Here is a 21850-nt window from a genome sequence, read left to right on the forward strand (position 1 = left end):
CAAACTCAACTCGAGTCAGACAAATTCGAGTTGTTAATGAACGAGTTGTTATCGAGTTTGTTACTGAGGTGAGTTCGACCAACTCACGAGCCGCGAGCTTTTTGTACAGCCCTACACATAATGGTATGTAATCTCGCATAATGGTCCGTATTACGGATCAATATTTTCATTTCTAAAATTTAAGTAATCAATCTAAACCGTTCAATGTAATTTCAATATAAAAAAAAACACTTGCATATTACATTTTATATATTTTTAAATTTTTAATTTTTTCTAGATAGATAGAAAATCACTACCATTCAACTACAGTGATTTTCTACTTTAAAAAAAATAGTAAAAGAATTTAAAAAAATGTGAAAAAAATCAAGGTTCTAAATAGCGATTATAGCGGCATAGCGAGGAGACAAAAAAAAAGCTATTGCGAATAGCATAGCTATAGCAGAAGCTATCACACATAACGATTTTCCCTTTTCAAACTTTATATTCTATATTTCTACTAATTATCAACATAATCAATATTAGAGAATTGATGTAACAACTAAATGACAACTAATCTAAGTCTATATTTTTTATCAATTACGCAAATAAGAAGAAAAAAAATCTAAAAAGTAACATTATTTAATAGTTTATACTTCATGGTATTACATATTATAATAGATAAAGAGCAATTAATTTTATAAGGTAAATGAAGTCAATATACATATTTAAACATTTTATAATTATAATAATAATCAAAATCAGCTTTCAATTGAAACGAATGATAATAATTTTACAAATGAATACTATAAAAAGAGTAATCAAAATGAAGAATTAGTATTTGAATATTTCTCGATATAGAATGATAGAATAAATCACAAATAAAAATAGAAGTATATAGTTTGGTTTAGTATACTTATCGTAGAGGACCATGTAGTATTAGAAATAAGAATAGAAGTACAGAAGTCCATATAAATTGAAAAAAAAAAAACCATGTAGCATAACGATAGCTATAGCGGGTCTCATATAGCAGTAATAGCGGTCAGCTATTATAGCTATAACGGTCGTAGCTGAGTTAGCGCAATTTTATCTCATAGCTTAGCGTTTATAGTCCGGAAAAGCTATAGCGTAGCTATAGTGCCGCTATAGCTAGCTATTTAGAACCCTAAAAAAAATAGATGGAATCATGTTGAACAGTTCAGATCGATTGATTAGACTTTGAAAATGAAGATTTTGATATGTATTACAGGCCATTATGCGCTATGCATATTACTATTAGCATTGAAAAAAATAGTCATTTAGCCCGACTATTCAGTCGATTAGTCATGGTGACCAAACTACTACGAATCGTCTGTTTTCTATTTATACAACAAATTAGTTGGTCATTTTTATTATTTTTCTGCATTTATTTGGTATGTGTACTTTACTATGTTTTATCTTATCTTAGTTTTTCTAAATGATAGTTTCATATTTTTTTTATTAATTAACAGTGAAATTAAGTTAAAATAAATCTTATTTGTTAAGTTTGATGATTTAATGTAATTATTTTTAATAATTATAATTATATGTACATAATTTGAATGAAAATACAAAATTATCCGCAAAATTTTAATTAATAAGTTGTATACCGATTTATCATTTGATGATATATGTCCGTTCAACAAACACATATTGTTATTTACAATACTGTATTTTTTTTTCATTTTTTAATTGGAGGTCATACCGTCATAGTATTAAAAAAAAAAATTGTTAAACCCGTGTAGCTCGTTAGAATTAGGGGTGTAAACGAGTTGGCTCGGGCCGAGCTGGGCCTTAGCTCGGCTCGTTTATTTTGGCCCGAGCCTGGACCGAGCGAGCTGGACCTAGGTCATCCGAGCCAAAAACCCCTGGCTCGTTCGTGACAAGCCAGTCCGAGCTAGCTCGCGAGCTGACGAGCTGGCTCGCTAGGCTTTATTAGGCTGCTATTATACAAATTCAAAAATATAAAAATAAGAAAGCTCATTCAAAAAATTTAAGAAATCGTTCAGCAGACACATCTTCAAGCAACTGAAGCCCATATCATTTCTTCTCAGACCAAAAATACATCAATTTTGCATAATTGCGCCTTTGAAAACGGGACTGGACTTAAAATTATACGGGGCTAAACCCTAAATCTACAGTAACTTAACGAGCCGAGCTGACCTCTGGCTCAGCTCGTTTATTTTGGCCCGAGCCTGAGCCGAGCTGGCTCGTTAACAGCTCGGTCCACTACCGAGCGAGCTAGAGGCGAGCCACGAGCTTTTTTGACAGCCCGAGTTAGAATGCGATATGATTCTTATTGGATCCAAATCTAATATGATTCATATTGGATCCAAATCTAATATGATTCATATTGGATCCAAATCTAATATGATTCATATTGGATCCAAATCCATGTTGAAAGATATTTAATCTGCGTAGTCGCGTGAATGTCCTCTCCTCTCCTCTCCGTCCCTTCCCCGACTTTCGCCCTTTCAAAGAAAAGGAACCCGGTAAAGTTCCTATTCGAAATTTGCTCGCTTGTGTTGATGGAGAATAGATGCAAAAGCTTCACAGCCTCCGATCTGTTCAATTTCGCATCTCAATCGTTCAATTTCTTGTTCCTGCTTTCTTCTACGCCTTGGTTCAGAGAGCTCTGGATTAGGGTTTGTTAGTATTTATTTAGGGTAAGTTTTTCCCGTTTTATGCTTATCTTTATATTATTTGAGAATTGTTCTTGTCGTTTGTAATTCCTAATTTTATTTGCTCAATTTGTTAAACTTAATAGTTAGAACGGGCAACCAATTAATCAGAAAATATGTACATCTTTGGTCTCGTCTTTCTAGTCATGCCATTGAATCATGATTCTGAGGGATTAGGGTTTGTTAGTATTTATTTAGGGTAAGTTTTTCCCGTTTTATGCTTATCTTTATATTATTTGAGAATTGTTCTTGTCGTTTGTAATTCCTAATTTAATTTGCTCAATTTGTTAAACTTAATAGTTAGAATGGGCAACCAATTAATCAGAAAATACGTACATCTTTTGTCTTGTCTTTCTAGTCATGCCATTGTGTCATGATCCTGAGGGGTTAGGTCATGCATGCAATTTGGAGAGAATTTGAGGGTACTTTAGGTAATTTAAGATGAAATTGAATATTTTTACATGATAATATTGAAATTAACTTGCATTTTTACATGCTGAATTCAGGTCGGTCCATTTTTCGGCAGAGAGCTTACAGTTTAACTGAAGACAAGTTACTTAGTTCTCTGCGAGCCTCTGTACATTCAATTCTGTTCCACTAATCTTTGAGAGAAGGTTCAAATTGAGTCATGCAACGCCCTAGGGTTCAAAGTACGTATGGGTGGGCTGCCTTTGACAGACAACACCGACCCCAAAAAGAGAAGATCGATGCTTCCAGTACTGATCCGTTCCCTCCTATCTCAGGCAACACTCATGTGGGTCCCTCAAGCAGTCTGACGAGGACCAACCCTTCTGTGATGAAACCATTTTCTTCAGTTCTCCATCCCTGTAACCTGTTAGAAAATCCTGTGAAGTTGTTGAAGGATGCCAACCCTTGGGCTGATCATGGCTTAATAGAGGATGTATTGGAAGGTGTTAATAATGATCTGAATATGGCATCTCAGATTTTGAAATCTATGATTTCTAATGATTCTGAGGATGGAAAGACCCCTGTTGCTGAAGAAAAAGGTCACTCAAATGTTCATAAAAATAAAGGTTTGATGGAAGAAGCCACGCCCAATGAGAATTATAGTGTATTAAATGGTGGTAGTAGTAGTAGTACATCATCTGAAAATAATAGTAGCTTGAATGCTATGGATAATGGGTTAATTTTCTCTGTACCAATTGAGCCTGAGTTGAAGGAGGATGATGATGTGTACTTCAACCATAGGAAGGATGCTTTAAAAATGATGAGGTATGCTTATACATCTTTTTAACTTAAAATGTTGCATCTATGGCACACAAGATTATCACATTTTTTGAATCAGTATATACCTGACTAGTTTTTTGGTAGCCAAATGTCCTTTCTTTCTTTCTTATTCATGAAGACATAAATGCACGGGTGGGGGCAACTTGTGAAGCAAATTACGGAAAATGGGGTTGCTTTCTCACATATCTTGTTTTGTACTATAGCTTTAGTTATAATTATCTTGTTTGATTTGCATAGAATAATTTTGTTCTTTTCTCCCCTTTTGAATTTAGTAGTCAGAAGGCTTATTATTACTCTCTTGTTTTGCAGGGTCCTTTTGTGTTATTTGTTGTACTGCATTGGTGCCAGTATATTTTGATACTTGTGCTACATATAAAATTACCACACTAAACCAGAAGAATAGATAAACCTCTGTGGAATTTTCCATGATATATACCTGCTGATATGAAAAAACATTCTCATGGCTCTTATACATTTTCAAATTATATCAGAGCGGCTTCCAACCATTCAAGAGCAGCCAGCAATGCATTTATGCGTGGAGATCATGTTTCAGCTCGTCAACTGTCTCAACAGGCTCAAGAAGAGCGGGCTGAGGCAGAGAAATTGAATGCCAAGGCTGCCAAAGAAATACTGATGCTAAAAAATGTGAATAATGACATGTCAAAGTTAGATCTTCATGGTTTGCATGCAGTGGAAGCCGTGCATGCACTGGAGGAGCGCCTAACTAAGATTGAGTCTATTGATAGGTTGAAGATGGGTCCCTCTTGTAAAGATGCAACAACTACATCTCGGCCTAGGCAAAATGTTCTCCATGTCATTACAGGTATATGTCATATTCTATGCTGTCACCTTAAATGAAGATTGCAGGTTTTCCATGTAGATTTGTTTCTTTAGCTATCCACTTGGCATTTTGTAAGGTCCCTAGAATGTACCCAACAGTTTGCTTTTTAATGGATTGCTTTGTCTGTATAAATTTGTGATGTGTTGATGAACGCCTGATTGCGCTACTGAAATTTTTCTTATGTTTTTTATTTTGTTACACTTGACATTTTCCCAGATTTAAAAATGATCTGTTCTGGTTAATTTCAGGAACTGGTACCCATAGTAAAGGGCAGGCTTCCCTACCAGCAGCTGTTAAGAGCTTTCTTATAGAAAAGAGGTACAATCCTTTCTTTCTTTTTTTCATTTTCCTGTGAACTTTTGTGAAATTATCATTTTTTTTCAGTTGAAAGCACAGTACCTTGAAAAAAAAGATCATTGTTTGTTTGAGAAGGAACTTCCAATTTTGGTCCTTGCAGGTACCGTTTTGAAGAAGCAAGACCTGGTGTGATTGATGTGCGTCCCAAGTTTCGCTACAAAGATTCAAACAAGGCCAGATGGTGAAGAATTTAGTAGCTTGTAAAGCATAATCGCATTGAATTAATTGAAGATTTGGAGGTATAGGTATAGTATCAGTAATATTGGGATGATCTAAAGACTAGTTGTTTTGCAATATACAAGTACTACGCCCTTTTTTTTTTTATGATGATGAACTTTGATTTTATTTTACAAAATAGTACAAGCTTTTACTTTGTGTGCTGAAGGATTTAAGTTCCCGAGGAATTAGTCGGTTTATTTGTTTGCATGCAGGTTGAAGACCGGTTGGTTCAATTATATAGTTATGTACTTGTGTATTATTTGCTTATTTATTAGTTTGAAACAAAAGCTCAGCAATAATGCTGCACACAGAACTAGGGCTGTAAATGAGCCGAGTTTGAGTGAGTTATCCCCAACTTGAACTCGGCTCGTTTAATAAACGAGCGAGTCAACTCGAGTTGAGATGATAATAACGAGTTGTAGAGCTAATTCAAACTCAACTCGTTATCAACTCGAGTTGGCTCACAACTCATTTATAACTCGTTTAACCAGTGATAGTATTACAGCACAAGTTCAAACTCAGCTCGTTATCAACTCGAGTTAGCTCACAACTCGTTTGTAACTCATTTAACCAGTGATAGTATTACAATACAAGTTCAAACATATTTTACACGAATCTCAAAGCACAAATAACAGTCTAGAGATTTGTGTTTGATTATTTTGGAATTTATTGTGACCAATACTATGTAACTTTATGTAACTCGAGTTATAAATGAGCGAGTTGGGGCCAACTCGAACTCAGAGTTGTAAAAGAGCCGAGTTGTAAATGAGCTGAGTTAAACAAGCTGTAAATGAGCGAGTTACGAGTTCGAGTTTTTTTGCCCAGTCCCACACAGAACACCTGTTGAAAATGACAAATTGAGATATCAAAGCAAAGAATTATATTTGTCGTCATTTTCTCTTGTTAAGACTCGGGAATTAATATTGGAACTATTTAACAAAAATAACAGAATTGAGATTCTGCAAATTCATACCCTGCCTAATATCGAGATACATAGACGGCGTTTCTAAGACATCTGGTTTGAAATGTCATCATACGCATAATTTTTCCTTGATACTACGCCATCTTTTTTGTTTTAGTTTTTTTTGGATTATATTGGGTTTTTGTAGAGATTATGTTGGGCCAGTTCGGCGCATTAAATTTCCAATTATTTCAAGAAACTTCTGATCTTTTCTGTGTGGAAAGTGGAAACTACAATTAGAAGCCAGAAGTATTCAAATCCGAAACCCGAACCAATACGTGTGTCGTCCAAGCGCGCCAGATCGAGAGAGCGAGAGGATCAGAGAGAGTGAAGACTGAAGAGAAGAGATGACTGTGGGGACGACGAAGCTGCACCTGGCGGCGGCCATGGGAGTAACGGCTCAGAAGAAGACGGTGCTGATAACGGGCGTGAGTCGCGGTTTGGGTCGGGCGCTGGCGTTGGAGCTGGCCCGACGCGGCCACTCCGTTATCGGGTGCGCCAGATCCTCCGACAAGGTCAGCTCCCTTCAGACAGAGCTCGCCTCTCTCAACCCCGCCGCTGCCTCCTCTTCTTCCTCCGCCTCTCCTCACCTCATCACCACTGTTGACGTGGTCTCTCTCTTTCTCTCTCTCTCTCACACACACACACACACACCACACGTACAATCAAAGCCCCCTACATTAGTTGTGGGCCATCTTACCTTTATTAAGTGATTTTTCATGTTAATTATGAAGTTAAACTCCAAATCGAGTTCTAAGTGTTTTTAGAGAGCATAATTACTGCACATATAACTTGATGTCACTGCCATCACCTCCTTGTGAACATCAAGATTTGGTCTTTTATGTTTTTAGTGTTTTTGTCTGCAATTCTTAATTTCTGGGAAGAGCTTTCAATTACAGACATGTTTCCCTGTTTCTGTTTTTTGCACAAATATTGGTGCTTTCACATTTTATAATAGTATTTTTTTTGTGTTGAAGAGATCTGATACCAGCATAAAAGAGTTGGCAAAGCATGTGGTGGAATCAAGACTAATACCTGATATCATAGGTATGCGTATGTGTTCTCATTACAATATGGCACGTTATTATTGAAAGTGTATCTGTTTGCATTCACATCACCAAAATCAAGCATATGTCATGTTTTTACTGCCTAACCATAACAGGTGCATGCTCTTTGAATCTTAATATATATATTACATCATAATTGTATGTTTCTTGGTTCAATTTGCAATGTAATATATTAATTGGGTGCAATTTATAGTGAACAATGCAGGGACGATAAACCAAAATAACAAGATATGGGACATACCGGCCGAAGAATTTGACATGGTAATTGACACGAATATAAAGGGGACAGCAAATATATTGCGCCACTTCTTGCCACTCCTGATAGAAAAGAAACATGGAATTATTGTCAACATGTCATCTGGCTGGGGCAGATCTGCTTCTGCAGAGGTTCAGTAAATCTTTTTTTTTAAACTAAAATATTTTGCTAGCTTCAAAAAAATTGAAAACTTTTCAGGTTTGAGTTCAGTTCCACTGTTAGGGCAAAGTTTTAACAGTACTATGAGGAGTTTTGCCAAGTTCTAATGTCTTTTATCTGTCTATGTTTTAATGCTTCAGCCTTGATTAAGCTCTCAAATGAACTTGTACTAGAATAAGATATGTTATTCGTGGTATACTCCTATGTGCAGAATTAACTTGTCTGTCAGCTATAATTTGACCAGATAAAAATGATATATTACCAGATTTTGGGGTATATCTTCTTAATTTTGTCCGAGCACAGATCTATATGTGAAAGTCTCATGTGATTTTTTGAACAGACTGAAATAATTTTAGAACATGAAAGCAAGAAAATGTAGATGACCAATACATTTAATCAGTTCCAACAGTCAAGTAAATGCTGGTAATTACAGTGACTTCATGCCAAAATAAGTTGTTGTGACTACTGTCATTTTTTCAAATGTTTTAAACCCTGGCCCAACTGGTTCCATACTTTTTGTTTTGGTTACATTTAAATTGGCAAAGGGAAAATGTAAATAATTATATATATATAAAAAACAATGAAGTTGAAGTTTTCACTGACATGTCATTGTTACAGGTTTCTGCCTACTGTGCCACAAAGTGGGCAGTTGAAGGTCTGACAAGGTCTGTTGCAAAAGAGTTGCCTCTTGGTCTAGCAGTCATTGCACTTAGTCCAGGTGTAGTCAACACTGACATGCTCACATCGTGCTTTGGTAGCTCAGCAGCCTTATATCAATCCCCAGAGTCATGGTACCATTCAAACCTTTAATATAGTTAACTATTCTATATAATTTTTTTGGGGTGGGTGGAGGGCTTTCAACACTATCTGGCATCCTTGCTCATAAAGTACAAAAAGGCCCTGATTTTTGGTCTTTTTTGGGATCTTTTAATTAATGTTTTGCTGGTGACAATGTTATTAAGACATTAAGTTTTAAAAAAATGACTTGATTAACCCACATCAAAAGGTAATCTATTTTAAAATTTTTACAAAAGCTTGGTTTGTCGGTATAACTGGCCAGACTTATTTAGTAATGTCTAGTAGGTCCTACAGATAATCTTAGGTGTTTAAAATTGAGCATAATTTCCAATGGCCTCCTACGCTTATGAAATTTCAGTTTCTTTATTAGATTTCAGTTTTTCATGTTTGCTCTGAAAATTTGTTCCATATTTTCCATGAGATATAGGTGTATTATACGAGTAAAACTAGGGTGTTCTTAAGCTCACCAAGGTGTTTGGTGAGCTTAACTCCAAAATATATTATATCGGTTTCAAACGAGAAATCCAAACCGTTGAAATCCATCTACTTCACAAGTGATGAATTTACATGCAAAGATTTTAAGTTTTCAAATTATTTTAGTATAAAGTCAAGCGGTCAAAATTAGACGGTTTATAAATTAATTTTAGTGCATTCATTTTTTGACCATTTGACTTTATACATAATTAATTTATAATTTTAAAAACTTTACGTGTAAATTCATCACTCGTGAAATAAATTGGTTTCAACAGTTTGGATTTATTGTTTGAAGCCAATATAATAGATTTTGGAGTTAAGCTCACCAAACACCTTGGTGAACTTAAGAACACCGTAGTTCTACTCTGTATTATACTATTATCTTAGGCAAAAGAAAGGTTCAAACACAGAGAGTAGATAGTAGCCGTAGATCAGGAAAGATCATTTGGGATTGTTCCATATTAGAATGTTAATTGTGGGCAAATATGAAGAAGCTTCTAGTTTTTGCGAGAAAAGTATGATGTTGTAAAAAGGGAGCAAGTGCAGAAGGGTGTAACACAAATAATGCCATAATATACTAGATAGCTGCTATCTGGTTTTTCAAAAAAAAAAAAAAAACAAATAATGCCATAATTTGAAGATTTCTAGAAAGATTTAGTAGCACAATTGCAAATGCTTTGCTTTAATGCACTGTTCAATTGGTGCCTTTACATTGTTCCCAAACTTTTGGTGTATTAATTTGTTTAGGGTAATGTTCTTGGTCCTAATTTTTGTTGACTGCCAAACTCATGAGGTTTACTAAAGAGAAATGAGATACAAAGGAAAATTATCCTGAAATTAGTAGTATGTTTTTTTTCTCACTTTTGGAGTACGTGTCCAGCTTAGCCACATATCACAGTAATTATCTCTAAAATCGTTTTCTCTATTGCCAGGGCTCCTAGAGCAGCTACAATGATATTAAGCCTAACTACTGAAGATAATGGCGCTTCATTGACTGTCTGAGGGTTTTTTCTAGTTAAGTTGCCAAAGAAGAAGACTTTGTTTCTGTTTAAAGTTTGTTGGATGTATATAAAATGGTGATTTTCTTTTTGTTCTAATGCATGGTTCTAGTGACAGCCCACTTAAAGAGCCTCTCTCAGTTGGAAGTCATACTTTGTTTAGTTTTGGGATTTCAGAAAACTCATTAAGCTGTACGGAGGCATATTGCAATCAAATACTGGACAAAAGAGATTATTTGGTTATATGTTTGGGTTTTAACCATCTGACTTGTATTGTATTATCTATTTTTGTTGTTTTTCTCCTTGGAGATATTCATTGGCTGGGGTTTTCTGGATTATGGATTCCATGATTTCCATCCACATTACATGCCTCAACATCTTTGAATGGAAACACTTCATGTAAATTTAAACAAACACAAGCTACACAAGCAAACTAACCAAAACAATGTAATTGCACAAGCAAACCAACCAAAGAGACGTTATCAGAAAATTATAACATTCAAAGTACTGGTATAGAAAGTAGGCAATCTTTTCATTATTTTTATCATTCTAAATCCCATTATAACACAAATTGTATTATATGTTTTACACTTGCACGGCCATACTCTTAACTCAAATAAAAAAAAAAAACTATCTTAGAAAGTCAACAAAATCATCTAAGAAGAAAAGTTTGAAGTATGTATAAGAAATGAAGAATATAAATTATTGATGCAGTTTGGCTCCACTCTAGACCTGATTTGATGAAGTCTCGGTTTCATTCCAGATAATAGTGAGAATTAACCGGATAAATTAATTACGACAGTAATTTAGTTCTTTGTGACAAACCTACTATAAGAGGTTGAAAATCAAGGATAACGGATGGGCCACTAATGGACTTAATGATTGGAGTTGCCGAATGCCCAACAGGTAAACTGCTGAATCGTTTGATGAGGATCTCTCCACGTGTCGTGCTCGCCAGAGTCTTCCCCAAACCAAATTTCTACCTCCAAAAATCTCACTCTTCTTCTTTCCGAGTTCTGATATCAGAATTCAGGAAACAGGTGGCGCTTGCCGATTGGCTGCTTTCATGGCAGCATCGGCGATGCTCCGACCTTCTCTTTCCCTTCATGCGTCTCCTTCCCTCTATTTATTCCACGAAGGCCCTTACTTTAGACAAACTTCGCGAAAAGTTCCTTCGAAATGTAAAATTTATGCTCTTTTTTGGGGGCCTAAGAAAAATTCAGGATCGCGCGAATTGAGCCCTTCACTGGGACCCTATGCTCTGACAGCTTCCACCACTGAGGTTCCGATTTCTCAGGAACAATAAAATGAAAATTTCAACTGCTTACTGTACACTTATTATGTAACCATTTCTCATTGAAAATTTGGAAAAGAAAAAAAAAAGGAAACTTTTAGCTGTTTACTGAACTCACACTTTATGTAGTCACATGTTATGATGCTCTTAGTCACTTCATTGTAGGTAGACATGCAACAGATTTCTGTTTCTGTTGCGTCTTCAATTTTGGAAATTTCTTCAGAAGATTGGGATGCATGTGGAATTGATGCAACTGGCAATGAGCATTTTAACCCCTTTACCACTCATGCATTCCTCTCCAGTTTAGAAGAGTCTGGCTGCTCTACAAAGGTTGGTTTAAGATCAACTAAACTATTTTTGTTGCAAAACATATATTTTTTTTTCCTAATTACCGCAACCTTACTTGCAGGAGACGGGGTGGGTCCCACAACACATTGTCGCCAGAGACGAAAAGGGAAATGTTTTAGGTGTTGTTCCCCTTTATCTGAAAAGGTTCAGAGCTGATGCCACTTTCTATTATTTTGTCTGATATTATGCTTGTTTAACCAGCCATCTGTTGATTTTTAGCACCTTTTTCTTTTATTTTTATTGAAATTCAATTAATAATCTTGATTTTTGTTGCTTTTTAAAGCTAGAAGTAATCCTCTCAGTACCCCCTTAAAGAGGAAAATCAAGCAAAATCAAACAAAACATGTTCTTCAACAATTTATAATCTTCGGGTTGAATCAGGCATAGGCGAGACACTTAGATTACCCATACTGACCCACAACAATTGATATTCCTACCTAGCTTGAATTTAATTTCTTTTTTGTATCTACGATGTCCTATTAATAAAAATTTGAAATTGCAGCCACTCATATGGGGAGTTTGTGTTTGATCATTCATGGGCTAATGCTTACCATAGCTATGGTTACCCGTACTACCCAAAGTTACAGTGCTCTGTGCCGTTTACTCCTGTGACAGGTCAGAGGATTTTGGTACGAGATACTGTTTACAAAAGTCAAGTCTTTGATGTTCTTGTAGAAGCATTGAAGGACCTCACTATCAAGGTAAATGTTCATGATTATTTTTTGTTTTGATTCTCCTGTTTGACCTTATCTCTACTACTAAGAGTTTAAAGAGCAAATAAATTTTACCTGGACATATTAGCACAGTTGGGTTAGAACTTAGAACTGCATGATGCTGATGCTTTTTCAGAAAAAGTTTGGAATATGTACAATTAATACCTAGTTGAAGGACATGAGAGAATTGGGAACTAAAAATGACTTGAGAATACCAATAATATTGTGTGCCAGTACTGCTACAGTATGTTCTGGTACCAGTCAGTATCAACCAAAATTTCAATCCGTGGTACATTTGTTTGTGCTTGATTTTGTGTAGTGACAAATACATTGAAACTAATTGGTGAACTGAAGCTATTTTGGAACATCTTTGTCAGTTGGATGTCTCATCGTTACATATTACTTTTCCATCTGAAAACGAATGGCACAAGTTGAAGAATAGGGGTTTCTTACAGAGAACTGGGATGCAGTATCATTGGAAAAATAGGAATTACAAAAGGTTTGTTCTCTATTATGGTATTACTTTTTACTTTTCATTTATCTATCTTTTAAAAAAAGGGGCACTGTGCTATGGACATAAGTTTCTAATTCTCCTTCTAGTTTTGATGATTTTCTGATGGATATGAGGCATAGCAAGAGAAAGAATATTCGGCAAGAAAGGAAGAAGGTATGAATTTTTAGTTTAGATCATTCACATGTTATATTGAAAATCTGGATTTACAAGTTCATGTAAATTTCTTCACTTTCTAATCGTTGTTTGTTATTGATTCCTTCCGCAGATTTCCACACAGAATCTGAAAATGAAGAGACTCCGTGGTGATGATATTAAGGTGCTTATTATCTGATCAAATTTAGATTATATTTTTCCATTATTTTGAAATTTTATAAGAAGTTATATTAGCTGTCTTCTAATTTTCATTCAGGCTCAGCACTGGGATTCCTTCTACTCATTCTACCGCAACACAACTGATAACAAGTCTGTTCCTTCTACAGTAGTAAGGAAAATATTGTAACAAATTAACTTGTGTGCTTATTTTTACATTATTTATGGGGCTGACAGGTGGGGCCGGGCATTTCTGACAAGGGACTTCTTCCACAACATGGGTGAGAAGATGGGCGACAAAGTAATGCTGATTGTTGCAGAAGAGGATGATAAATTAGTAGCTGGCGCTCTTAACCTAATTGGGGGCGATACTTTATTCGGTAGACTTTGGGGTTGTTTGCCTAATGCATATTTCCCTAATTTGCATTTTGAAGCATGCTATTACCAGGTAAAGTGCCAACATTTTTCTATAATTGGTAGCGATTCCAATGCTGAATTATTTAGTTAGTCTGCACAGGGTCAATTTGATACATACTCTGTGAAAACTTGAATAATCATATTTACTGCAAATAAGCAAAATATATCATGGGCAATATCATTAGTATGCTGTATACCCCTATAAGCATCAAACAAATCATATCACCTTACTAAAAAAATGCACAAATTCCCTCCTTATAGCTTCTTTCTTGATGAACAATAGCAAAACAAACAATAATTTGTACATTTTCCAAGTGTGTAGAAGCAGAAAATTTTGCAGGGTTATATAGATGAAAATGAGGTTTTTATGACACCGGATGTTTTGTGGTAATTGCGAAATACACTTGAACCCCTAAATCCTAATGTTTGCAAAGAGCACTTAACATTTTTGAATAATTGTTAATATAACCTAACCACATATTATAGCTATAGATGATTGACCTCTTTAGTTCCAAATATCAAGGTTGGATTAAGCCCAATATTTGCTTTCAAGTCCCAACAATTGGGTGCGTTTCTTGTAAAAAAAAAGGGAACAAAAGGGAAAAAAAAGTAGCAATGTACAAATAGGCTCAAAACTCTGGAGGGTGTTGCCAATGATAAAGAATAGGACAAAAGGGAAGAGCAAGGAAATAATATTTATATGATTTAATATATGAAGGCAATAGAAGCAGCAATTGATTTGAACCTGAGTAAGGTGGAGGCGGGTGCACAAGGAGAACATAAAATTCAGAGGGGTTACCTCCCAGTAACCACATACAGTTGCCATTACATTTTAGATGAAGGTTTCCGGAATGTCATTGGCAATTTTCTAGTACATGAGACTGCTGAGGTATATTCAGTTGTCTTTCTCTTTGGATATTTTCCAGCTAAATCCTAAATTGCGAGTAATTTCCATCCTTTTGAAACTTTACAGATTAAAGCTAGGTTAACTAAATTTCCCCTCTGAATGAGTGACTTTGAAAGTCAAGTGTGACTTGATCCTTAAAATATAAAGAAACAAATTTGGTGCCTTATTCGTGCAAACTAATTTTCAAAAATGTATTATTGTCCCCTCTATATTTCTAATTGGGTATAAAGAAATGAGGCTTGTAAAGGCAAGCGGGAGGATACTATTTTTTATGACCCATAAACAGAAAAATAATCTTTGTTCTGGGTACAAAACATAAACTATCTAGTGATACTTTTGTAAATAGTATGGAACTATTGAGTGTTCCTTTAAATATGATGCAATATGATTTCTTTCTTGCAAAGCTGGTTTTGTTTACATCTTCCCCGTCTTTTGGATTTCATATGATAATTTGGTTTGTTTTTGACAGGTTAAGCATGTAATTAAGCTTTTGTGTGAATCTGGACCGTTCAAAGAAGAAATAATGAAAGAACTTGAATTCAGCTGAAAGAATATGAATTCAGCTTTGGTAGGATTTTAGATTTGATTAACCAGTGAAATTTCATGTACAGTTGTAGCTTTTGGATGTGAAGTAGACAATGTAAATTGACCCTTGGTAGTTGGTACCGGGTCTATTTTTCCACAATTTGTAGTATTAAATTACAAGTGGAAACTTAGCATATATTTTTACTGATATTGAATTAATTGATCTCGTTTCTCATTATGTCACACTAGTCTTCTGGGCAAAGCCTAACCTAAACCAATCAAATTTTTTAACATACATCAACAAGACATGTTAAAAAAAATGAATAAAAGACGGTAAAAAGAAAAAAAATTATAACAGAACAGCAATACAAATAAAAAATATATATATATCAAACTTCAAAACTAATTCTAACGACCCGCATTCGTAAAATAACTCGGGGAGGCCTCAGAGACGATATTTATTTTGAAGATTTCAACAAAAGACTTGCATAATTGAACTTACAGAGAACTTAGGGTAGTAAAATCATCAGCAACAGCAAATATAATTAATTGCTAAACAAACATTACTTTGTACAATAACCAGTCCTCTTTTTTTTTAGTCTTTTCTTTTTCTCTTAGCAAAACTAGCTTTGATTAGGTGATCCAAATCATACTAAGCAGAAGTGAATTAACAGGAAGCCAAAATCTAGAAAAAAAATTTAGTGACCTAAATACATCCAAGTATCTTCCGAGGAAACAAGAGGGAAAAAAAAAATTAAAAAACCACTAAAACTCGAGAACCTTGCAAATTAGTCGATTATACAATGATATCATCTGTGGAGCAGTTGATTGAGACAGAGCATTGCATAAAACAACACCACCACCTTGCATGCAAGTGGGAAATAAGGGGAAATGTCAAGCCGAGAACTTTTCAAAACCTGAAATATTATATAGAAAATAAGTGACTAAAATACCTATCAAGATTTCTTTAAAACAAATTCACATCTGAGTTTATTCCTATCCAATATCAGTATATCACCCAAAAAGGCAAAGAAAATAAATAGAATCCAGATTCATTCGGTACCGACCAATTGGTAGAGTGCGGTACCACCATACCAAGTTGGTGATGACAGTGTTGGGATGCAGTAGAGTACTGATTAATGCATACCATTACAACTCGAGACAAGTGTGGTTTCCATTCAGTAATGTTCATTGCTGATGCAAGCTCCAATTGATTTGTCATTTTTCGTTTGGTACCAGATTTGAGTTTGGAAGGTTTTGCGGATCTATTTGCATAATTCCTCAATTTCTGCACATCATTTGTTTGAAGAGGTTTTAGGATGAAGTCTTCAGCTCCATCTGCTTTACATCTGTTTATAAAAAGTAATTAGACTGATATGATTAATCTTATATAAAAGTATATTAGAATAAGCAAATTAATTTTAGAAATATCAAATTCAAACCTGCTAATTCTCTGGGGCTCATTTTCTGATGACATTATGACCACAGGGATAGTTCTTGAAAAGTTCTGTTCCTGAAATAAATACAATAACTTTCATTTAATATATAGAATCAAGCAAGTCCTCAGATTATAAAAATAAACACAAGAGGAGTTATAAAAAATAATAAAGAAAAGATACCCCACCTTGACTGCTCTAAGGAGGTCATAGCCAGTCATTTCAGGCATACAATAATCCGTGAGGATAATATCAATATTTATTTCCTGTAGATAAAATATTTCAGTCAAATTGTTTAAATATGAAATCTCTTTTTGTTAACCTAATAGATATTGTCAAATAAAATATGTTCTAGTTCACAAAAGTACTATCTGTTGATGGATGCAAACATTCGCCTAGATAGTGTTAAATAATCCAGAAAGATCAATAGGTACCTTATGCAACAATCAAAGATCTCTCTTTCTTTATTTTTATTGCAGGAAAAAAAATAGAAATATTCAAAAAAGAAAACAGTATTTCTAAACTTACCTTAGAAGCAAGAGATTCAGGTTCAGATTTTTGTTTGTTTAATCGAAGAAGTTCCATTGCCTTCAATCCACTATCAACTGCAATAACTGTAGTATAAAGTATAATAAAATCAATGCATAATAACAACATCTGGAATGCTTTCGTCACGACAAATTGATATAATTCGAGCTTCATTTAAAAAAAATCAAAACAAAATCTCTCGTCGCAATCAGATAATATTATAGGAAAAGGACAGGTCAATTGGCATATTTTTTTTGAAAGCAATTAGTTGGGGCAAACTAATATACAGTTTGAATCAAATTTCGGTTAATAAAACAAATAAAAATTGGCTAAAAGTCCACTGCCGTTGCAACCTAGATGCAAGCAATAACACATTTTAAGGGAAAAATAGATAAACAACAACACATTAATTCTCGGTAAAGTTATTAGATGATAGTGGTTCTGGTAGATTTATGACTTCTTTATATACAAGCTTTTAGCATGTTACAATTTTTCTCTAATAAATTGGGTTTAAAGCAGGAAAATAAGGCAATCATGAAAAGCATGAAAGAAAGTAAGCTCTGTTCTTTGTACCCAAATTTTTTGTCCTGTGGTTCATAAAGAATACTTAGTGGTAAAATAAGAGCCTTTTTTTGGAAATCCGACCTTAACTTTTTTTTTTCTTACAAAAGGGAGTGTTGAATTAATTAAACCGAGGGGTTATTTTAAAACGCTAATTAATTATGACTAACACTAAGGCATAAAGGTTCAAAAGAATTTAATAAAAAAAAATGGATAACTAGGTTGTTCCTTTAAAAAAAACAAGCAACTTAAAATCAAATTAAGGCCCCATAATAGTTTTCACTTAAATTCTATCAATAAAAGTATGGCAACCTCTCTTAGAAGCTGCACCTACCAAAAGACTGTCTTTGTTGCAATTAAATTTTAATAAGAACCCAATATATTTCAGATTGATATAAACTCAAACTAAATAGTCTCTTAGACTAAAGAAGTAATTTTAAAAGTCCATACAGAGAAGTACGTATCTGACAAAAAAAAATTATATTTTCATTTGAACTATACAATCATATGCCTTATTAGCTGAGGAATGAAACTTGAATTGGGAGTTTCTCTTATACATAAAATCAGAAGGAAAAGAGCACAAAACCAACCTTTAAAGAAACCATTTCCATTTCTCTTGAGCAAACCTTCTACAATTTTCCTATCTATAGGTGAATCATCCACCACCAATACTCTCATTCCCATTTCCATCTCCATTTCAGCTCCCTTCTCTTTCTCCAATTCTAATTCCAATTCCATTTCCCAAGCACCTCTCTCTCTCTCTCTCTCTCTCTCTCTCTCTCTGTAGAACTGGTGAAGCTCAATTTCCTTCCTTCGAAGTTTAAGAAATTGAACACACGCTTACACTCGCACAAAGACCAACTACAACTACAACTAGCCTTTTAAGCACTGAAATATTGTTTCTTTTCTTTTTCTATTTATTTTTCTTTTTTGCCAGAAAGCACTGGAAATGTACCTCTCCGTCTAACTACACCTGGCCTTTATTTAAACATACGAAGGGAACATGTTTCTTTTTCTTTTTTCGCGCTCTAGAGAATAGAGATTAGAGATTAAGGACGTGGGCCCATTACGCGTGCGGTGGGACCCGGAATGGAAGGAGGTCTCTAGATTTTCTTGTCGGGGAATCTCTCTCTTGTCTACTCTCCGACCACAATATCATCTTTTCCTGCACCCGGCCTACAGTTAAATATTCGCAACTTCAACGAGAATATATTACATTATTACTTGGTTAGTCCTTTAAGTTTCCCATAGGTGTTTTTATTAAATTTGAGAAACAGGTGTGCTCAAATACTTGCACGCTTACCAGAACTGGAGTCTGCTTTGACCTACCTGTGCATGACTTTGTAAGTCGTGCCCCGTTAAAGGCAATCTGGACCGTTTATTTTAAACAAAGTTCATTAGTTAAGGAGACCTTGATAAGAGACTAATTGCCCCTGATTAGTGGGACCTAACTCGCATGCTTTGTCAATTTCACCAATCTATTAATATCTTCTTATGCCTCGTAAAATTTGATGATTGTGCCGAGGAAATTAACTAAGTTTCATTATATTTTATCGTAATATGAGAAAAATAGAGGGACCATAACATAATGAACCCCTTTCTACTTGGCTTCAGAAGTACAAGGTAGGAGAGTATTTCAAACAAAAATAATATGCTATGCTTAATTATATCTTCGTTCCCATCAAATATTAAATTTTACCAAAACAAAATTACGAAACTTTTTATTGCCATTTAACAGAGAAAAAAAGATGGACGAAGTTGGTAGGAGTTTGAAATTTTTTTCATTTTCACTAGATATACAGAATCTCAAAAGGTAACACGCCGTGCATATCTAAATAGTATCAAATTTGACTAAATTCTACTAAAAATATCTGTGTCATCTCTTGAGATATGGCATATGCAGATATTACCTCTTGAGGTATGCAGATATTATCTACGTATCTAGTAAAAATGAAATTATTTTCAAACATTCTGTCAACTCCATCAATTATTTTATATGAAATGATAACTAAAAATATATTTTGGACTTGTACATAGCAGAGGGCCAGATATGCAGGTTTTGTATGCACTACAAAGATACGGTTCCTTCATTTTTATTTGTTTCTATAATCATATCATAAAAATTTAAAATTTAAAATAAAGGAATATATAAACTGTTAGGAAGATTATTTAAAAGAATCGTATCATTGATCCGGTTTTATTCTACTATTAAGAAAAACACTATAACCTTATTCTCATTTACCAATTAATATCCGGATTACTAAAAAAAAAAAAAAAAGGTGATGGTTGATGTTATTGATAAATGATTAATAATCCGCACTGATTTAGACTTATTCAACAGCAGAGGCGACCTAGTGGACCATTGGGTGCACCAAGCGCAGCCAAAAAGAAGCATGTAGATGGAGTGCGACGTAAGTATCGGTTTCCCACTGGTGGGACCCACCATCATAGAGAGGTCTCAAGATTTCTATCGGCCAGAGATCCTGCATATCTTATGTGGGACCGACACGTGGTCCCCACTCTGAGCTGGTCGTTTTTGTCTTCTATCGGAGATGTGACTGCTGAAAGGGACCCACGTATCTGTTCCGTGTATCTTCTCTAGATTTTGCTCTATTGTTATTTGAACGGAGGTTTATACTGTATTTTCAGTAGAAATAACTTCAGTTACGAAACTATCGCATGATTAAATCAAACTTATACGAAAGAGATATAACAACTAGCATCGTGTAAAATATGTACCTTTAAGTCAAAGTATAAAAGATCTGACTTGTACGATGTATACTTCACATTAATTTTATATTTTTATGAGGACAGGTGGTATTCAAACGATAGATACAGTATGATAACAAAATAATGAGTCCGAATCTGCTGTAATCCCGGAAGGAATTACAGGGCCCTGATATTCCAATATCAATCATTCAAATATTTTATGCACAGATCTTGAAAAAAAATAAGTTTTCATACACAAATTTCGAGAAAGACTAACGGTTCGAATTGAGATTACAGGGTCCTGTAATTCCCCAAGAATTACAGCAGATTTATTTTCCAAAATAATTATCAAAATACAGAAAGTAAAGTTGTACCTATATGCAATTTTAGAAAATTTTGAATTGTTGCTCCGATACTGTTAAAATTAAACTGTCATTTTTTCAAATCGTTTGATAAGTTATCGGATTAATGTTTTAATCCGACTAATATTTGATCTGTCAAAATTTATCAGATAAGTTTCAAACAAATTCAAAGGGTTTAAACCGATCTACTTTATAGGTGTTTATATGTAAATTTTATATATTTTTTAAATTATTTCAAGTCAAGAGGTCAAAAAGTAATGAAAAAAATAAATTGGTTCAAATTAACTTAATCAAACTTTTGCATTTGACTGCTTGACTCGATACTAGATAAATTCAAAAAATTACAAATTTTACATATAAATACATTGCTTGTGAAGTAAATCGATTTGAACAATTTGAATTCATCATTTGAAACCAATTTAATAGATTTTCAAATTGATAGTATTTAGACTGAAATACCATTGATGCCACCGACACCATAGTCGGACTCATACACTATCTATCTAGTTATAACAATATATATTTACCATTTTATTTTATTTTTTGATAACTTTGTTGTTAGTCATTACGAGTGTCAAATAAGTTTCTTGTCGATATATAATAATTTTTTTTCCGAGATCTTTAGTATTTTATCTTGTCAAAGAATACTGAAATATATAATAAGAAATAACTTCAAAACAATTTTACCAACACACGGTAAAAATAATTTTTTCTGAGCCCACAAAGAGTATAATAGATAAACTTTTTTTTTACAGATTTTAAGAGAGAAAAATTACAATCTCCTAATATTTTTTAGGGCATCTCAATCCCCTTTGTAAAAGAACTGTAAATACTTAACACTTATAATTGCAATTGAAGATGCTTAGAATATTTGTTAATTCATAAGTTTCTTTAAAAGTGCAACGTAAGCTCGCAGATATATATAATCATTACACACTACATTTACTTAACCAACAACCTTCTAAACTTTTATATTTATTTTATTTATGAAGTAATTATTATACCATCTTCATCCTTACAATTACAAAAAAAAAAAAAAAAAAATCCTCTGCCACAAACAATTAACAATTAGTCATTAATTAGTTTCATATCAATATTTGCATTCATACAATTTTAATTGCAAAACCCACTGATGTGGCAAAAAATCTACATGTTGTAATTACAAGAATCGAGA

At 34.1% G+C, this 21850-nt stretch overlaps 4 protein-coding genes across 7 annotated transcripts; 3 read left to right on the forward strand and 1 right to left on the reverse strand.

Moving 5' to 3' along the window:
- Positions 1–2372: 2372 nt before the first annotated feature.
- LOC144566361 (smr (Small MutS Related) domain-containing protein) lies at positions 2373–5585 on the forward strand. Of its 2 annotated transcripts, none has more exons than XM_078316379.1 (5): positions 2373–2660; positions 3182–3908; positions 4415–4746; positions 5013–5082; positions 5222–5585. In XM_078316379.1, the coding sequence occupies exons 2-5, from the start codon at positions 3304–3306 to the stop codon at positions 5304–5306; spliced, it is 1092 nt and encodes a 363-aa protein (XP_078172505.1). In that variant the 5' UTR covers positions 2373–2660; positions 3182–3303; the 3' UTR covers positions 5307–5585. The 2 variants fall into 2 exon arrangements, with proteins under 2 accessions (XP_078172505.1, XP_078172506.1); XM_078316380.1 differs by lacking the exon at positions 2373–2660 and adding an exon at positions 2844–2874.
- Positions 5586–6546: 961 nt separating this feature from the next.
- Positions 6547–10352, forward strand: LOC144566437 (NAD(P)-binding Rossmann-fold superfamily protein). Of its 2 annotated transcripts, none has more exons than XM_078316453.1 (5): positions 6547–6912; positions 7279–7348; positions 7562–7629; positions 8402–8574; positions 9988–10352. In XM_078316453.1, exons 1-5 carry the CDS (start codon positions 6649–6651, stop codon positions 10055–10057), a joined length of 645 nt encoding a protein of 214 aa, XP_078172579.1. In that variant the 5' UTR covers positions 6547–6648; the 3' UTR covers positions 10058–10352. The 2 variants fall into 2 exon arrangements, with proteins under 2 accessions (XP_078172579.1, XP_078172577.1); XM_078316451.1 differs by having other exon boundaries at positions 6550–6912; positions 7562–7755.
- A 611-nt stretch (positions 10353–10963) lies between these two features.
- On the forward strand, positions 10964–15299 carry LOC144566436 (acyl-CoA). The gene is made up of 11 exons (XM_078316450.1): positions 10964–11335; positions 11513–11677; positions 11757–11839; positions 12198–12396; positions 12786–12907; positions 13009–13075; positions 13188–13238; positions 13332–13384; positions 13469–13679; positions 14367–14537; positions 15025–15299. The coding sequence occupies exons 1-11, from the start codon at positions 11120–11122 to the stop codon at positions 15100–15102; spliced, it is 1416 nt and encodes a 471-aa protein (XP_078172576.1). The 5' UTR covers positions 10964–11119; the 3' UTR covers positions 15103–15299.
- A 304-nt stretch (positions 15300–15603) lies between these two features.
- LOC144566438 (two-component response regulator ORR2-like) lies at positions 15604–18563 on the reverse strand. Of its 2 annotated transcripts, none has more exons than XM_078316454.1 (6): positions 18196–18563; positions 17045–17130; positions 16705–16782; positions 16523–16593; positions 16228–16429; positions 15604–15997 (listed from the first exon to the last, which is right to left on the reverse strand). In XM_078316454.1, the coding sequence occupies exons 1-6, from the start codon at positions 18341–18343 to the stop codon at positions 15890–15892; spliced, it is 693 nt and encodes a 230-aa protein (XP_078172580.1). In that variant the 5' UTR covers positions 18344–18563; the 3' UTR covers positions 15604–15889. The 2 variants fall into 2 exon arrangements, with proteins under 2 accessions (XP_078172580.1, XP_078172581.1); XM_078316455.1 differs by having other exon boundaries at positions 16523–16587; positions 18196–18523.
- Between the last annotated feature and the right edge of the window lie 3287 nt (positions 18564–21850).

This window comes from Carex rostrata, chromosome 15 (assembly GCF_964058835.1).
Source record: "Carex rostrata chromosome 15, lpCarRost1.2, whole genome shotgun sequence".
Classification (NCBI taxonomy): Eukaryota; Viridiplantae; Streptophyta; class Magnoliopsida; order Poales; family Cyperaceae; genus Carex; species Carex rostrata.

Excerpts from the sequence above, each read along its gene's own strand:
- LOC144566361 (XM_078316379.1), top strand. The coding sequence starts at position 3,304 with ATGCAACGCCCTAGGGTTCAAAGTACGTATGGGTGGGCTGCCTTTGAC. Across the intron at positions 3,909-4,414 it reads GATGCTTTAAAAATGATGAG|AGCGGCTTCCAACCATTCAA; the intron begins GTATGCTTATAC and ends AAATTATATCAG. Across the intron at positions 4,747-5,012 it reads TGTTCTCCATGTCATTACAG|GAACTGGTACCCATAGTAAA; the intron begins GTATATGTCATA and ends GGTTAATTTCAG.
- LOC144566437 (XM_078316451.1), top strand. The coding sequence starts at position 6,649 with ATGACTGTGGGGACGACGAAGCTGCACCTGGCGGCGGCCATGGGAGTA. Across the intron at positions 6,913-7,278 it reads TCATCACCACTGTTGACGTG|AGATCTGATACCAGCATAAA; the intron begins GTCTCTCTCTTT and ends TTTGTGTTGAAG. Across the intron at positions 7,756-8,401 it reads GCAGATCTGCTTCTGCAGAG|GTTTCTGCCTACTGTGCCAC; the intron begins GTTCAGTAAATC and ends TCATTGTTACAG.
- LOC144566436 (XM_078316450.1), top strand. The coding sequence starts at position 11,120 with ATGGCAGCATCGGCGATGCTCCGACCTTCTCTTTCCCTTCATGCGTCT. Across the intron at positions 11,678-11,756 it reads AGTCTGGCTGCTCTACAAAG|GAGACGGGGTGGGTCCCACA; the intron begins GTTGGTTTAAGA and ends CCTTACTTGCAG. Across the intron at positions 12,397-12,785 it reads TGAAGGACCTCACTATCAAG|TTGGATGTCTCATCGTTACA; the intron begins GTAAATGTTCAT and ends CATCTTTGTCAG.
- LOC144566438 (XM_078316454.1), bottom strand. The coding sequence starts at position 18,343 with ATGGAATTGGAATTAGAATTGGAGAAAGAGAAGGGAGCTGAAATGGAG. Across the intron at positions 16,783-17,044 it reads CTGAATCTCTTGCTTCTAAG|GAAATAAATATTGATATTAT; the intron begins GTAAGTTTAGAA and ends TTTTATCTACAG. Across the intron at positions 16,594-16,704 it reads ACCTCCTTAGAGCAGTCAAG|GAACAGAACTTTTCAAGAAC; the intron begins GTGGGGTATCTT and ends TATTTATTTCAG.